Here is a 16,995-nt window from a genome sequence, read left to right on the forward strand (position 1 = left end):
AATCAGTTACATTTCTCATTTGTCCAGTAAGTAGACATATTAAATGGAAAAATAGATCTTGTGAATCTTGAATTCCAAAATAACAACCAAAAATAATACTTGGTGTTTTAGGTTTTAAACTCATATTTGTCTTTATACTTGTCTTCATACTGTAAATTTATAAAGAAAAACTCCAAATCCAAATTATACACACTTGAACAGAAAGACTGACACATTTTGAAAGCAAGATAACCTTCTGTCATGTCAAGAATCACTACATCTCTCTCTCTCACTCACACACACACACACACACACACACAAATCTAATGAATGTAAGAAAACTGACAGTATGGCATGAGGTCAGTAACAGCAATGAGACACAAAACGTTGAGGGAATTAGGAATTATGTATTCAAATCACCAAGTCAGTGTCAAAGTGCTTAGTCTGTCTCATCGAAGTAGCTTTTAGCAGCTTTCAGCAGGTAAAAATAAAATTATGAGCAAATAAAAAATTAGCTCTGTTATTTTGTGACTAGCTGACCTCAGTTCTCCTAGTTTGTCTTCTTTAACCCAGGGAGAGTGAGTTCATACCTGTTTAATTAAAGAGAAAAAAAGTTACACATAAACATATACCATCCGCACACCTAAACGTTATTAATGCACATTTCAGCTGTGTAACAGAGTACATTAGTGCCTGCCCAGTTTTTTCAGTGGGTAGGTTATGGAAGTATTTTTTCTGTTTAATTTTTCCCATAAGGATTTTTAAAAAGGTATTAAAGCAATATAAGCCATGAACCAAACCAACCAGCCAACCAACATTCCCTGTGTTTCGTGGGAGTGGGCATTCCCTGCAAGCTCTTTTAGTGCAATTTGCTGGCCGTGGCTCTCTGACTGGTGGAATTTTTTCACAGCATCTTTGCTAATTTAGTTTTTCACCATAAATTTCACTGTTAAACATGATTTTGAATAAGAAGAAATAATGCAAACAGATGGCTTCAACAAAAGCATACACCATCAATAAACAAGCTCGAAGCTCACAACAGTCTTTAAAGCTTCATTTTCCTGTGGAGAAAATTAGTTTTTTTCTTCCAGAATCCAACTGTGGCACTCTCAAAGTCACAAAAAAATCTTAGCTGACCACATTTGCGGTCCTTACCATTCTGTGACACCCTTGATGAGATCCATTTCAGACATATCAATCAAAACCTTTTGAAAAAGAAAGGAAATAATTTTTTTAAGTGACAGTCAGGAAATGTTGACAAATGATTGACAAATCCATGTCAATCCCTGTTCTTTATCTACGTACCATTCCAATCTCCTTACGCTCTCTTTTGTGAAGCATTTTATTGTTCTTTACGGCAACATCCAAATTTCTTGTTCTCGCTTCCTCCAATGACACAGCAAACTCAAATCTGATGAAGAGTTATGTTAGGAATCTTTGAAACATTTCCAACAAAGATAACAAAATACCTGGGTTTTCAAAAGGTGAAAATATGCTCTAACGTCTCATTGAAGACAGGGTTCACGGTCTTCTTTTTAACTAAAGTGCGCCTGCGGTGCTTCCACGTCTGATCAGGCAGCAGATACATGCGGACGTAAGTATCAGAGCTGCTCTCGCTGCAGGAGAACAGATCCCTAAGTAGAATAAATCATAGTTCTTATGATTCTTTGATCTGGGATAGTTACAATGATTACAAGATAAATAAAAAGAGGGATAGGCATCTTACTTGCAGCTGCTGACGATCACAATGAGCCGCTTCCTTAAGGTGGCATAACGCAATGTGAGATGAATCTGTCCAAAGCTACCCTGATGATTCAAGATGGCCCTTCAATAAACATAAACTCATTGGTTAAATCTGGAGTTTTTTGTAGGACACAGCATTTGTAAGCAGCACCAGACTGTACCTACTCTGGATAAAAACCATTGTCCGTTAGATCGAGACGAGAAGAAATGATTGAGTTCTCCGACAACAGGCTTTGGGAATCGTAGCGATGCATTTGACTGGAAGTGGAGGGGCTTGAACGCAGCTGTTCTGAGCCCACGATAGTGCTTCGTCGGTAGGGTGTATACTCCGCTTGGAGTTCATTATAGGAGCTGACCGAAGAAGGCATAGGGGCAGGAACTGTCTGTGTTCTGGAGAGTGGGACAAATGAAACTGGCACTTTTTCTTTCAGGACGCTCTGTACAGGTTGAGCTGGAACCGGAGCTGGAGCTGGTGTTTGGGGCTCAGGGCGAGTTTGGGTAGATGAGTCTTTTTCCTCAGCCGGAGCTGGTGGAGTGGCAACATTTGGTTTCCTTTTCTCCAACGTAAGAATCTAATTGAGATGACGGGTATAATGTCATTGTTAACCATTATCCCAGCAAATATTACAACATTATAGGCATTATTATAGTAATTTGTGTCTTGATACATAAAGGAACACTTAAATATATACAAACAATAATAAGATCAGGGGTTCTAAACTGGTTGGCTGTGACTCAAACCTGGGACACAGATCTGTTCTGATTGGGTTGTGGATGGCAGGATAGCAAAATAAACAGACTTATGAACTTTTAAAATATGGGAGAACAAATATGATTGTGACACTTCACAAAAGGTTAGGTTTGTTAAAATTAGTTAATGCATTAGGTATAATGAACAAACCATTTTTACCATTTATGAATCTAGGTTATAAATATACTACTGTTCTTTAACTCATATTCATTATAAAAATATTAAATTAATGAAAATTGTAAAGTTTTATTATGAATCTAAGTTAATAAATGCTGTAAAGTTCATTGTTATTTAATGATAACTAATGCATTTAACATTAAGTTAAAGTATAAAGACTTTTTTTATGACAGTTTTAGTTGGAGCTTGTGAAATCCAGGTGCTGAAGAAAATAAAACCAGCTGCTGCAGTTCACTCACTCACCCTGAGAACAGCTTTCATCTTGATCTGGCTGTTGGTTCCGGAGCGCTCAAGCAGAAAGCGCTTGTCCAGGGTCATGTCAGGTGCATTGAGCAGCCAGACCAATGGCAGAGAGAGTTTGCCCAGCGAGGATTTCTTCTCGTGTTCTTTTACCTAAGGCCACAGGGTAAACGAAAGAGAGACATTAGTTTCTATTTATTATATAATTATACTATGAGTTTGTTATAGTTAGCAAACCTTGTGTATGGAAGAACAAGAACAATTAGTTTTTCTTTAATATTGTAAAATGGGTTATGGTTTTAAGACTGGTTTACCTCAACATTCAACACTTGGTTATTCACACTGTGCACAAAGAATGTGAAGCATTCATCAAAAGTTGGGTCTTTTGAGGCAAACACAACCTGGCAGAACAAATACAAACACAGAAAACAAATACAAAACACTCCAGCTTTTAAATTTTTGATTCATTGAGTTTGAAAACTGGGAAACAGAGCGGATTTGCTTTAGAATTACATTACAAAAAGTTACATACCTTGCTTTTTTGACTTTTTTTTGACTGATCAATGAAAAACTCCACATATGAGTTCGGATCATTAGTTCTTCTGGTAAGCTGCAGATGGAAATAAAGTGTATTAAGGTCGTAGACACATTTTGATAATGTATATTCTAGATAACCTTTAGATGTGGTTCCCAAATTTTTAACTCCCAAAATTTGTCATGGTCATGACTTTTCCTTGACCTTTCCAATCATTTGTGATTACTGGATGAAAAAATCTAAAGCATCAAAAAAAAAAACTAGCACAGATTTATATTAAATGTCAGGTACAAATCCTTGGAAATTATATATTTAAACAATTATGCGTATTCGCACAGAAATGTCTCCAGTGAGACAAAAAGAACTGATTGCAATGCAGTTCACATATGATTTAGCTAGTGGTGCAAAAAAAAAAACACACATTATGAGTCATTCTGGCAGTTGCAAAAAAAAAACTTTTAATTTTGACTGAGAATGTGTGCAGGAAATGTTTTTCATTTATATGTCATGACCAGCAGATTGCTTCACTTATGGGTCTGTGATCCACGGACATTGAGGTGATATTAGGATTATGAAACTACAACGCTATAAAAAAAAAAGACCAAAAAAAAAAAGTCCTAATGTTTCACCTTTTAATTTGCATGATGTATGTGCAGTTAACGTGATCATTTTCATAGTTGAACCAGTGGAAGAAACCAGTTGAACAGGTTGCTACAATTACAGAGAAGCAGGAAACTAAATCCTGTGCCTTGACTTTATCCTGCTTACAGCTGAAACGCTTTGATATAATCTCTGGAATGTTCTATATTCAGTGCAAGATGGCCTGAGGCAGCATTCCAAACGCATGAGATGAAGAAGAGTGAAATACCTAGATGTCTAGCTTTTTGACGAAACAACAGAAAAAGTAAGAATTTTTTTTCACCTTTTTTTTGAGGAAGCCTAATAAACAAACTTTCCAGAAAGGCTTAGAGGAATAAATCACTCAAACATTATAATTCAGTCTTCATTTACTCACTGTCGTGAAAGGGCTAAATTAATTTACATTTCAGATTTCTTCCCACACAAACCTATCATATGGCATCAGAAGACTACTTTTAGTACTGTATGTGGTATTTTGATGGTGTTTATAGTGGTGTGCACAGGGCAGGGGCCAGGGGGGGCCTCAAACCCCTGCCACTTTAAATCGCAGATGCTAAATCCGATCTAGGTGCTCTCGGACCGAGGGGCATGGCTGGACTGGCCATTGGGGATACCGGCATTTGCCCGGTGGGCCGACGTGCTTTTTGGGCCGATATCTCATACTTTTTTTTTTTTTTTTTAAACGGCCCATAAAATTTGTACATCGGCCGCCCATTCGTTTTGTTTTGCTTAATTGGCGGCGCTGGGTTTGTGCCGGTGTAATGCATTGGTCAAAGTCAGTGTTAGTTTTTTTTTCTGACAGACCAGCCCATGAAACACGTAGATCAGCGGCCCATTGGCTCTTTTCTTGATTGACACTGGGCTGGCCCAATCACAACTTTAAACGAGTGAGCGAGCGGCAGCAGTGTCAGTGTGTATCTGTAAAAAAAGATGGAGAAGAAACGCAAGGAATGTGCAGATAAATAGCGTGAAAAAATAGAACCAGGCCCTTAAAGCAGACACTGTAAACTGTGTCAAAATATATCTTTATTTTTTTGTGCATTTGTTTTACAAAATATGGCTATTACTGTCATCGGATTAATATTATAACTATTATGTATAGGTGTAATGTAAATAGACACTGTAACTAAAAGAGGTTTGAATTTTTCTTTGTTTAATTTGCACACTGAATATGGGTTGGAGCTTTTAATTTTGAACTCTCAAAGTGCACCAGATTAATGAATTTAACATTAAAATGCACAAAACTTTCTCACCGGGGGGGGGGGGGCATGCCCCCCAACCCCCCTAGAAGGACCGAGGACACACCACCATAGTTTTAACAAAAATCCTGTAAGAAACACTGGTATTGCTATGCCAGAGCCGCTTATAGCTTGTTTTAGGATTCACCGCTGTGGAGTATAGTTCAACTGTATTAATAAATATAAACTTTTGACTTATTTCATCTGTTAACTCTCACTCGTTCCTATACTCACTCATTACATGGCATTAGTGGTTTTAATAAATAGGAGTTGGTATGCATATAATTAAGGGCGTGCAAAGATGGGTGGTGTTTATGATCATATAGTGGGCCGGTCTGGGCAAAAATGCCCGGGCCGATTTTTTGTCCCAGTCCAGCCCTGCCGAGGGGGAACTACCCCACCCACCAATCACAATTTCTAGTGAGGAGGATTTCATTATGTGCTTCATTCTTTCCACATAAGATCAAGGACAATATCAGCCATTTCTTACCCGAGCTACTTTGGGTGGTTTTCCATGCTTTTCATTATGGGTGAATTCACGATGGTCTTTCTAAATGCAAAGAAAAATGGTAAGAAAGAAAGAAAAAAGAAGGAAAAAGGAGATATATCATAAAATAACACTTGGTCTTACATGCTGTGTTTGTGTTATAATAGGCGGGCAGTCTTTTAGATGTACATGTATACTCACAGGCAGATTAGAGGCACTGTCCAGGTATACTGCCAACATGGCACAAGCGAGCCCATCACTGGTCTGAAAGGTGAAATTAAATTTAAAAAAAATGCATTAAAACACCTTTATATTTCATCCAGTTTAATTTTTACAGCTTAATATAATGTTTACATCAGGGGAAAAAACTAAAACACATTTTATTAGAAAATACAGCACTTACATCACAGCAGGTATTTTAACCATCTAGCACAGTATCTCAATTATCAACACTATTATAATGCATGAAATACAAGCTTACCTCCTGCAGTAGTGCTTGGTTTGTGTGCAAAGAAAACCATTGCAATTTCATATGTATCTGACCAGACTCTATGTCCTCCAGGGTGAACCACTGAAATTCAAAGACAGAACTTGGTGAACAACTACAAAAATTATACAAGTTTTATATTATATCGAAGTATATTTTAGCACTTTTCAATCTACAGAGAAATTCCAATAAATTCTTTGTTCAGCTACAAGTTCAGGCGCACAACATTTCTGATCTTTCTAAAGCTCACCTCATCTATCTCTCTGTCTTTTTTCACATCCCCACAATCCAGACTGAACCTGTGGCAGACAATTAAACATCACACACAAAATCACATACAACAGGCAAAATAACAGCCATGATCTGAGCATACTCCTCATTACCTGCCCAAAAAGTCATCAGCATCTTTGTCTTCATCATAAAGTTCCACCTCCAACTCCTGCCCAGGAGCTTCATGAATGACAAACTATTTAAAAAACAGATATTAAAGAGATCTCGATTTCCCCATGTGAATTGACTTTATCCAGATAGACTGAGGACTTCTTAAATTTACCTCATAAACTTCATTCCAGCGTGGATTCAAATTTTCTTTGATGGTCTTCGTTTTGAATTGCTTGTTTCCGACCCTCAGCACAGTATATGGATCTGACTTGCCCTTTACAAGTCCCATCATGTGCGTGTCTTTGGCTACAAGATCACGGGCCTCCAAAACATGGACCCGTACAATACCCTAAGGATGTTCACATAGTATAACTTATTCTGCATTTTCAAAACAAACAAAAAGTTTTTCTTTTTTTTCTTTTTATAGATTTTGGCATTGGGAATCAATTATCCCAAGTCTTACTCGAGGAAGAGGAAACTTCATTTGATCAACCTTGATTTGATCAATCAAAGGGAAGCACATACGATTGGGCAGAACCATGAGAGAGGCGATGATATCCACAATGGCTGATTCTGACAGATGACTAGAGAGTAAACAGATTTAGTTTTACTTGTCAATAAACACTAAGTATCACGTTTGATTAATTCATTGAGATAAAGGAATCAGATATCCCTGGTTTTCTAAATGGCAATTACATCTGTAGGTGAAAGATTTTTACAGGTAAAATCTGTCCTGGGTGAAAGGATATATGGGTATATGACCGATTATTATAGAGATTAATCAATTAATCATAATTTCATATGTTATAAGATATTTAATATTCATGGAAAATGAGGAACAAAGACAGGCTTAACATTGTGTCAGCAACACTAAGTTTTTCTTTCTAACTTAAGCGGAAAAGGACATCTTTAATCTTCAATAATCCTGTACTATTTATTCCTCCCTGTACTGGAGGCTTTAACGTTATACACATTTGACTATATGTAAACTTGTATGACAACATTTCATGTCCTCAAGCAGTTTTGAACAGGGATGGCTAACTGGCTAGTTGTTTGGTAAACAACCAAATACAATAAATGTGCATTTCAACCGTTTATTAAGTGACAATCAAAATACTTCAAATCAATGTACATACCTTAGTCCTGGACCATCCAAAACGTTAGTCATTCCAGTCCAATTGACTTGCAGAGCCTGGAAATTTAATTTAAAATGTTCATGTTTTGCTAATGAATTCATGACACTTTTGTTATTTTTATTTTTATTTTAAACTAGCCAATTGCATGTAATATCCAAAGCATAGACTGTATAAAAACAGGTCCATACTCACGGGTCGACGAATGAAGAACATGGTGACTCCACCTACAATTGGTGCCTGGCCAATCAGAGGCTCGAGAATTACTCGTAGCATTCCCTGAAGCTGAAAGAAAAAAATAAACACATTCATAGTTCTTGTTTATTACATTTTTTAATAGATTAACTTTGCTGTGCTGTGGGGACTCAGTAATGGTCAGTAAGTTGATTTATTTTATTTCATTTTATTATTAAATTTTTTTTAAGGAAATTAATACTTTTTTTTCAGCAGGGATGCATTACGCTGATTTAAGTGACAGTAAAGACATTTATAATGTTACAAAAGATTTATATTTGAAATAAATGCTGTTCTTTTGAACATTCTGTCAGAATTCTAAAAAAGAAAAGAAAATCACTGTTTCCATGAAAATATCAAGCATCTTTTCTTTAACATTGATAATAATATGAAATGCTTCTTTAGCACTAAACCAACAAATTATAATGATTTCTGAAGGACAGTGTGACACTCAAATCTGCTTAAAATGCAGCTTTGCCATCACAGAAATAAATTACAGTTGTTTTAAATCGCAATAATATTTCACAATATTACAACTTTCATTGTATATTTGAGTGAATAAATACAGCCGTGGTGAGCATGAGCCTTTAAAGACTTCAGTCAGACCCCAAACTTTTAAACAGTATTGTGAAAATCATAAACATGACCTTGCCTGATATAAAAGGCGACTCTTAAATATCAGCTGAAGAAAATACCATCTATTGTCATTAAATTCAATTATTCCTTCACTAACCTGAAGGCCTTTGACTCCAACTTTGATGGCTGATCTAACATCTGCATCAATGTCTACATCAGCTTCATAACTACAAGAGATTAAAGGAAAGGGAGCATTAAAAAATTTCAGGAACATATATGACAGCAAATCCACACATTATATCAGTTGTATATGGGGTAGCAAATAATCTGGTGTCAAAATTAAGTTCTATGTCACAGCTCACGTAATGTTGAGGTCAAGGATGACCTCTCTTGTTTCCAGCTCATGTGTGTACACTCGTACCCCTGTAATAGTTGGAGCCTGAAATGCAAATACACAGTTGTAAGCTCTTATTTGACTGCTGAAATATTTATAATAGTAGGCTACTATATTCTATTGGCAGTTAAGGGCGCCGAGCATCAATTACAAAATCATACTGTAACGATATCAACCTTCATATTCATCCGGAAGAAGGAGGCGGGAACCGGCGGACAATCAAAAACATTTTAATAACAAAATAAACACAAAACAGCGCACCAGCCCCTCACGGACGACTGGTGCGCATAAAATAAAAACCACAACACAACTAAAAGCCCAGGCCTGGTCCTCTCTCGTCCTTCACTGTCGTCGCTCCAGTTTTATATCCTTCCATCTCCTCCATGGGCCTCGAGACCGGTGGGACGAACAGGTGTAGTTCATCTCCAATCACTCCCCCGGCCTCGCTCCCATGTCCCTCGGCCCCGCCCCACTCGTCACATACCCCCATCGCCCCTCGCAGGCCGGGGGGTACTCCCGAGACTGCGCTCTACTCCCCCCCCCCCCCCCCTCCCTCCCTCCGGGGGGGCCGCTCCCGGGGACCTGCGGGAACCTGGGGGTAGGACAGGCGAGGCGAGAGAAAAGGAGATGGAAGGAGGAGCGACAGAGACGAGAGAGGAAAAAAAAAAAAAAAAAAATTCCGGTTCCCAGACGCACCGCTGCTCGGCCCTCCACCAGCTGGGTGATCTCCTCCGCGGTGCCTGGCGGTGGCACTGGACGGCCCTCGGCGGACGGCACGACACTCCTCCGCCGCCCGGTGGACGGCGACGGCTCCTCCGGTTTTGGGCAGCCGGCAGGAGTCCCCCGTTCCCTGCTCCTCCCCGTTCCGGCGGAGGCAGCAGGCTCCGGCCACCTGGCGAACGGCGCCGACTCCTCCGCTCCCTCACGGACGGCAGCCGTCTCTCCACATCGTGGGCGGCCGGTAGCGAGCTCGCCCGTCCCCGGCAACTCGCTCCAGTCCACCGCCTCGAGCGTCCATGGCGGCACACTCCTCGCCAGCTCGATGGCACCGCGGATTCACCACAGCGGCGAGGGATCTTCAGCAGCGCGTCCCTCCTTCTCCCGGGCTTCGGCACCACTGTAACGATAAAACCTTTCATATTCATCCGGAAGAAGGAGGCGGGAACCGGCGGACAATCAACAACATTTTAATAACAAAATAAACACAAAACAGCGCACCAGCCCCTCACGGACGACTGGTGCGCATAAAATAAAAACCAAAACACAACTAAAAGCCCAGGCCTGGTCCTCTCTCGTCCTTCACTGTCGTCGCTCCAGTTTTATATCCTTCCATCTCCTCCATGGGCCTCGAGACCGGTGGGACGAACAGGTGTAGTTCATCTCCAATCACTCCCCCGGCCTCGCTCCCATGTCCCTCGGCCCCGCCCCACTCGTCACACATACCTTCTGTCCCATGTGGACTTTTGTAAAGGTGAAGGTCTTCAGATAGGGGTTGGACAATCTTACAGATGGCTGAATGTTTTCAACGAGAAGCTTTTCCATGTACATGCCAAAGAACGGCCATGCTTGCTGAAGAATCTACAAACAAGCACATTTATTATAGCCATGCATTAGAAGTGAAAATAATGAAACAGTACAATTTAAACTCCCACAGGCAGACACATTTATGATATTTGCCAGCATATGGCAGATGCAAATCAACATTTGAGAAATCTCACCTTGTTGATCCAAGCAGCCTTCTCAACATCTGTGAAGTGAATCTATCAGGGACAAAATAAAGAAAGAAAGAACAGAGACAAATAATTCATATTTCACCACAAAATTAAAGTTCACTTGTCTAGAAATCAAAAACACTTTCCTGCAATTTGCTTAAATATAATTCACAGCATATTAAATTCCATATAATTCTGTTTTCCTTTCAGCTTTTTATGAACTACGAATTAGATCAACACCTTAAAATTTCAGAGGGCTCAAGGGGCATTTTTTATTTTATTTTATGGTGTCATGATATCTGTGGCATGTAATCTATTATATCTAAATCAACTGAAGATATGTGTTTCCCAGAAGAAAGATCGTCATACAGGTTTGGGTGATTATTGATTTCAGAATTTTATTTTTAGGACAATTACCCCTTCAGGGTTATACTGGAGTTTGTAAACATGGAAATCTTGAGAATTGTAGCAACATAAAAATGGCTTACTATACAATTTAACTTTGCAGTTCAAATAATCAACATCGTCCATTTTATCTAGACATTAGTACCACATTAAAGGTCTGGGTATTTTAATTAAGAAAATCAAGCTGACACCTTTGTGTGTGATGTTCCCAAAGCAATATAACAAGAAGCATCACCTCTTACAATTCATTACCATCTAGTATTGTTTGAATATTAAGTATCTATATAATCAAGTAGCCTACAGTAGAGTGTTTTCCCAGCAACATACTAACTGGTTTACATCTTTGCAACTTCTTAAAATACATGTTGCACAGATCACTTAATTTAACTAATTATTCCAGGTCAATAAAGATGCCAAAAAAAGACCGCTCACCCAAGCTGGCATGTTCATGGCTTTGAGTTCATTCCTGATCACGTCCTTCTCGTTTTCCAAAAAGTCTATAGCTGTATCGATCCTCTGATCTTTCCACCTGCGGTTGTTTTTCCACATGGTCCACATGAGTATGCTCAGAAGAATCCAGCTGATGCTGAGTCCTAGAGAGCCGGTCAGATACACAGGATAGCACAGGACAATCGCTCTCGTTATGAACATCATGAACTCCATGATCAGCTGACTGACATCGTTTACACTGAGTCCTGGATCACCAGTAGAGATGGAGGGCTCTTGACCCCCACTGACTGCTGCACTCATTGTGACTCTGGAGCCTGGTTATTGATTTAAACGTAGAAGTAGATACTGAACTATCTGAGATCACATCCAACGGTCGAAAGAGTAAACAAGACGTTTCTCGTGACGCGCTCAGCATCCCCGGTGGTGACCCGGCGTGTTTAGTTCATCTCCATTAAACCGACTGTGTGTTTGTGGAGACTCCCTGGCAGTTTTGGTGAACTTCCGTGTTTTCTATTGGGTTTTTAGCCAGCCTGAAGACACGCCTAAATTCCTCCCTTTTTATGTTATTTCTTACCTAAATGATTGCAAACTGAAAGCGATCTGTTCATGGAAGTAGCGCATATGAAGACGAAGTCGCATTAAATAGCGGCTGAGGCAGAGTAAGTGGCCGGGGTTTATTGCAGAGCGATTTTTTTCTCTTAGATGAATTTAGTTTTTGAGTGTGATTTTAAAGAAACGCGCTTTAACAGAAAGAAGAAAAAATAATCAACATTATAATAGCTTTAAATTTTTTAATTGTATCTTTATTTAGCTAAAACAACAAGAAGAAGAAGAAGAAGACTATGCGTTCGTTAAAACTATAGTTTGGCCTAGTTTTAAAGTTATTCTTTATTTAGCTAGTTTAATATTTTCCTTTAGATGTAAAATATGTTGATATCTATGTGCACAGTCCGATTTTTCTATCTTTATAGCAAAAAATATTTTAATTTTTGTCAGACCAAACATTTAAGAGACTATATAATAAAATAAATAAAAAATTGGTAGGCTAATGTATAAATTAAAACCATTATATTTATTTCGTGACGTGCAGATAGTTTTAACATTAATATTCATTATTGTTATTTTTTATTATTATTATTATTATTAATATTATAGGGTAAATTAAAGTAGATTTTTTTTCAATATATGTCTTTGCTGTTTGTACAAATTTAATTGCCATTGTTTGTCTCGCGCCATCTCGAGGGGTTTCAAAGCCATTGCAGTCCAATACAAGAACATACTTTTATCAGGTACTTTATGTACATACTGATGAATTTACGGATAATAGCTTGACCTGGCTTGGAAGTGGAGTTGTATTTGTGTAACTGTAGGCTATTACTTATTATTGTAAGACATTCACAAAAACTGCATGTCTCTCAAAACTGATGAAAGAACAGGAGAAAGACCATTAACATTATATCCCAATGAAATATGGATAATAAAAACACTTGAAACAGGATATATATATATTATTGGAAATTTTGGGAAAGGTGGGGTTTAAAGTGGGATACATTTGCAGTGCAATGAGAAAGAAATTAGCCTACTGATATTCCGGACACTTAAATGCTGAATCTCTTAATTATAAAACATTATTCTAATTTTTTTTAACCTTACTTTGATTATAATTTGTTTTACCTCACCTTGCCTGTCTTTGGTGCATTGTACAGTTTAAACCACAATAAGACACATATTATGTAGAAATAGACACCCAGTGTCAATGAACAGTAAAAAATCTTGTCAGAAGTGGGATTCGAACCCACGCCTCCATTCGGAGACCAGAAGACCCATGTTAGATTGGGAAGGTTTTAACCTTGAGTCTGGCGCCTTAGACCACTCGGCCATCCTGACAACTTAAAATCTACAGAAAATATTCGTTAATGGCTGTTCATGACAGAAACATGCGCGTCAGTGCGAATTTTAAAAAAATACTTAGTCTAGTACACTCGACTTTCCTAAGTAAAACACGACACCAGTATATGGTAGAATCCGAATCAAATTATTTCAAATTTTCATTTATTTTCATTTATGTTTTAGAAGCTATTTAAAATAAGTGCACAGAACTACGGTTTTAACCATAGACTGTAAAAGAAAGGTTTTAACTAGGCAAAGAGCGCGTTTATCGTTTTATGATATGCGCATGCGTATTTTAACCCGCGCTTACAACACATGCAACACGTGATCTGTTACTAAACTCCACAGGGGCGTGGCTCTGATTTCCAACGTGCTAGTGTGTTATGACACCGCTCTTGGGTGTAAACCGTAGACTGTATTAAAACAGTGCAAACGAGTGAAATCGTAACGATGTCTCTTTACCGAAACACAGTTTGGTTCCTGAAGGGTCTACAAGAATATACGAAGTAAGTCAGCTTGCCTAACACTTTGATAGACGCAAACCATAAACGGTCACTTGCCATCGAAAGTTTCTACAGTGCACCGCAGTTAAAATGTCATTAACCCTCACCAGGGGCGGTTATGAGTCCGCGGCGAGGAGCTTCGTCGAGGCGGATCTGGAGGTGAGTGTGAGCGGCCGCTCGTTCATCATCACCGGAGCGAACAGCGGCATCGGGAAAGCCGCCGCCTGCGAAATCGCCAAAAGAGGTGAGAAAAACAGGGCTTTGTTCATTCAGAACAGAGACTTCTGCTTTATACAATGAGAAATTATCCTTCCGTCATTCCTGACACTTAAGTGCCGACTCTCTAAATTATAAAACATTAGTGCACAAATTTTGTCGTTTAATGAATGGTCAACTTGGAAGGTCTTGTACATTCCATCAGAACCCTGTTATGACATTTAGGTAACCCACAAAAGGGACGCAACAGTGACTCCTCCTGGCGAATGAGTTGCAATGCTGATAAAAACAGTAAGTTGATTCATTCACACGGTTTATCTGCAGGTGGGACAGTACATCTCGTGTGCAGAAATGAAGATCGTGCAAATGAGGCAAGAAAAGACGTTGTGGAACAAAGTAAAAATGAGGTATATTTTCAGAAGTACATTTATTCATGCTTGATATCATTATTTCACATGCTTCTGGTTCTGAGCTCTAGTCTAAGTTGGTCTCCCGTTTGCTTTCAGAATGTCCACGTTCACTTAGTAGACATGTCCAACCCAAGGAAAGTGTGGGAGTTTGCTAATGGATTCTCTCAGAATCACAATCTACATGTTCTGGTAAATGTATTCCCATTTTAAGTTACATCAACCTACAATAATAAGATGAAACAATAAGCCGCGAGAGGCTGTGCAAGTAAAATCACGGCATAATCATTGATTATATACAATAACAGTCATTTATTCTTCATCATTCTATATTATTCTAAATAATTTAAAAAGAAACCGATGTTTCATCTTCCCCCAAGTAATATATTTCATTAGTAACATGGCACATTTAAGATGGCATGTATAGTCATGTCTGTTTATGGTCATTTTACAACTGCTTTTATGGTGATGTACATTGTTATGCTGTCTCTGCTTGTATTGTTCAGCACTTTGTGTTTTATCTCCACGTGATTTATTACCGTAGATCAATAATGCAGGTTGCATGGTCAATCAGAGAGAACTGACTGAGGATGACCTGGAGAAAAACTTTGCGACAAACACACTAGGTAGGAAAGTTAATTCATGTTTCTCTGATCTGATGTTGATGATATGTTAAGATTTTTCAAACATGGACAACAAAGTATGAGCTTTTACTGCAATATTTTAGTTTTGCCTGTTTTATAATATTGGGTTACAAAGGTCAGAGTCCACCCCTTTGGTAGAGAATGTTTTTAGTGTCATCTCTTAAAATCAAGGGATAAGAAGAGATAAGAGTGACCATGGCGGCTCACTCATCTTGTGTGTTTTACAGGGACATATATACTGACAACAGCACTGATTCCTACACTGAAGAAGTCTGAGAATCCCAGAGTGGTGGGTGTGAAGAAATGTAAACACGTGCTGTTTGCAAAAAGGGACAGTGCCACCATATATTTCTGTGTTTCCAAACACATTTACACTCACACGTTGCATGGCTTTAGTGACACATTTATGACTCAAAACATCCCCAAAACTTTATTATTATTGTTATATTATTTTAAAATAAATCTTTTTTTTTTTTTTTTTTTCAATCATAATTTGTATTAGTAGTGAAAGTAGTTAATTATTTTATTAATGTTTTTGTTTATTTTATTTATATTAATAATTTTTTTTTCGCTTTTATTACAGATCACTGTGTCATCTGGTGGGATGCTGGTTCAGAAGTTAAATGTAGAGGACCTTCAGTTTGAGAAAGGCTCTTTTGAGGGCACCATGGCCTATGCACAGAACAAGGTACTACCATAAACAACTCACAATACAAATTAGTCCAAACATTGCAATTTTTGGCATTTTGTTTTTGATGTTTTTAGTAAAGATGCAGGAGTTATTCATTGTTAACTGTGACCTTTCTCAGAGGCAACAAGTGATCATGACCGAGCAATGGGCAGCTCAGCACAAAGACGTCCATTTCTCCTCCATGCACCCCGGCTGGGCAGACACCCCAGGTGGGCAGTGTGTGTACTGTACAGCTGCGAGTAAATCTCTTGATCGATACAAGAATTTAGCAATCTCAGTCAATGAGATATTGTTTTGTGTTTTTGTTCCATCTACAGCGGTGCGGTCATCCATGCCAGATTTCTATGCAAAAATGAAGAATAAACTCCGTACTGAAGCTCAAGGGGCCGACACAGTGGTGTGGCTGGCCATATCAGAGACTGCCAGCAGACAGCCCAGCGGCCTCTTCTTCCAAGGTCAGACATCTTTAAAATGTGAACGTGTCTCTGTAAAATAATGAAATAACGAACACATCTCTGCATAGCAGACTAAAGCTGTCTTGAACATGTAACTGACCTTTGACCCCTGTTTCTCAAACTGATTTATCTGCAGACAGGAAAGCGGTTTCCACACATCTGCCTCTGGCCTCCTCCAGGTCTTCTCCAGATGAAGACCAGAAGCTGATGAGCAAGTTGGAGGAGCTCGCTGTGAAATTCAAGTGTTAATCGGTTTGGTTCTAGATCAAATCCAAAGAAGCCATCATTCCACACACAGAATATTATATTCATTCTTCATAACGCTGAGAACTGCAGAGACGTGAAAAGCTCATGAATACTATGACAAAAAGACTAACCAAAACAACCTCAAATCTTTAAAATATTTTAAACCTATTGTTTATTCTTCAAACAAATACTCTCTTAACCATTTTTTATTATACTAGACAACTTTTGCAATATGTAGACAGCTGATTATTTTATTCTTAAATGTAAAACTGCTATTAAAAAAAAAAAGACATCAGTACTCAACAGCTAAGAACAAGCTATACAGCACTACCAATAATCAAATGTCCACTTGCTTGTTTTATCATAAAGCAAAATTGTGTCA

The 16,995-nt window shown here is 38.5% G+C and overlaps 2 protein-coding genes and 1 non-coding gene across 3 annotated transcripts; 1 reads left to right on the forward strand and 2 right to left on the reverse strand.

Annotated features, from left to right (window-relative positions):
• Positions 1 to 197: 197 nt before the first annotated feature.
• Positions 198 to 12,223, reverse strand: LOC132152909 (extended synaptotagmin-3-like). Its single transcript, XM_059561889.1, has 23 exons — positions 11,544 to 12,223; positions 10,713 to 10,754; positions 10,438 to 10,572; positions 8,963 to 9,039; positions 8,758 to 8,827; positions 7,986 to 8,075; positions 7,794 to 7,849; positions 7,121 to 7,241; positions 6,830 to 7,006; positions 6,660 to 6,742; positions 6,527 to 6,575; positions 6,271 to 6,360; positions 5,991 to 6,053; positions 5,793 to 5,852; positions 3,423 to 3,500; positions 3,205 to 3,291; positions 2,894 to 3,043; positions 1,888 to 2,294; positions 1,706 to 1,804; positions 1,482 to 1,613; positions 1,285 to 1,390; positions 1,135 to 1,184; positions 198 to 569 (listed from the first exon to the last, which is right to left on the reverse strand). The coding sequence occupies exons 1-23, from the start codon at positions 11,859 to 11,861 to the stop codon at positions 530 to 532; spliced, it is 2,580 nt and encodes an 859-aa protein (XP_059417872.1). The 5' UTR covers positions 11,862 to 12,223; the 3' UTR covers positions 198 to 529.
• A 1,112-nt stretch (positions 12,224 to 13,335) lies between these two features.
• On the reverse strand, positions 13,336 to 13,448 carry trnal-caa (transfer RNA leucine (anticodon CAA)). Its single transcript has 2 exons — positions 13,411 to 13,448; positions 13,336 to 13,381 (listed from the first exon to the last, which is right to left on the reverse strand). It is a non-coding gene; the product is annotated as a tRNA-Leu (tRNA).
• Positions 13,449 to 13,802: 354 nt separating this feature from the next.
• LOC132152912 (dehydrogenase/reductase SDR family member 12-like) lies at positions 13,803 to 16,944 on the forward strand. The gene is made up of 10 exons (XM_059561894.1): positions 13,803 to 13,957; positions 14,065 to 14,198; positions 14,495 to 14,577; positions 14,677 to 14,769; positions 15,122 to 15,203; positions 15,449 to 15,510; positions 15,805 to 15,909; positions 16,031 to 16,121; positions 16,230 to 16,367; positions 16,504 to 16,944. Exons 1-10 carry the CDS (start codon positions 13,902 to 13,904, stop codon positions 16,614 to 16,616), a joined length of 957 nt encoding a protein of 318 aa, XP_059417877.1. The 5' UTR covers positions 13,803 to 13,901; the 3' UTR covers positions 16,617 to 16,944.
• Positions 16,945 to 16,995: the final 51 nt, after the last annotated feature.

The sequence above is a fragment of the Carassius carassius genome, chromosome 11 (genome assembly GCF_963082965.1).
Source record: "Carassius carassius chromosome 11, fCarCar2.1, whole genome shotgun sequence".
In the NCBI taxonomy this organism is placed as follows: Eukaryota; Metazoa; Chordata; class Actinopteri; order Cypriniformes; family Cyprinidae; genus Carassius; species Carassius carassius.

Bases quoted from the DNA above. Each gene is read 5' to 3' on its own strand.
- LOC132152909 (XM_059561889.1), bottom strand. From the start codon at position 11,861: ATGAGTGCAGCAGTCAGTGGGGGTCAAGAGCCCTCCATCTCTACTGGT. The intron at 6,361-6,526 runs GTGAGCTTTAGA...TTTGAATTTCAG, and splicing joins AAGACAGAGAGATAGATGAG to TGGTTCACCCTGGAGGACAT. The intron at 1,185-1,284 runs GTACGTAGATAA...CTTTTTCAAAAG, and splicing joins AGCGTAAGGAGATTGGAATG to GTTTTGATTGATATGTCTGA.
- LOC132152912 (XM_059561894.1), top strand. From the start codon at position 13,902: ATGTCTCTTTACCGAAACACAGTTTGGTTCCTGAAGGGTCTACAAGAA. The intron at 15,511-15,804 runs GTGGGTGTGAAG...CTTTTATTACAG, and splicing joins AGTCTGAGAATCCCAGAGTG to ATCACTGTGTCATCTGGTGG. The intron at 15,910-16,030 runs GTACTACCATAA...GACCTTTCTCAG, and splicing joins TGGCCTATGCACAGAACAAG to AGGCAACAAGTGATCATGAC.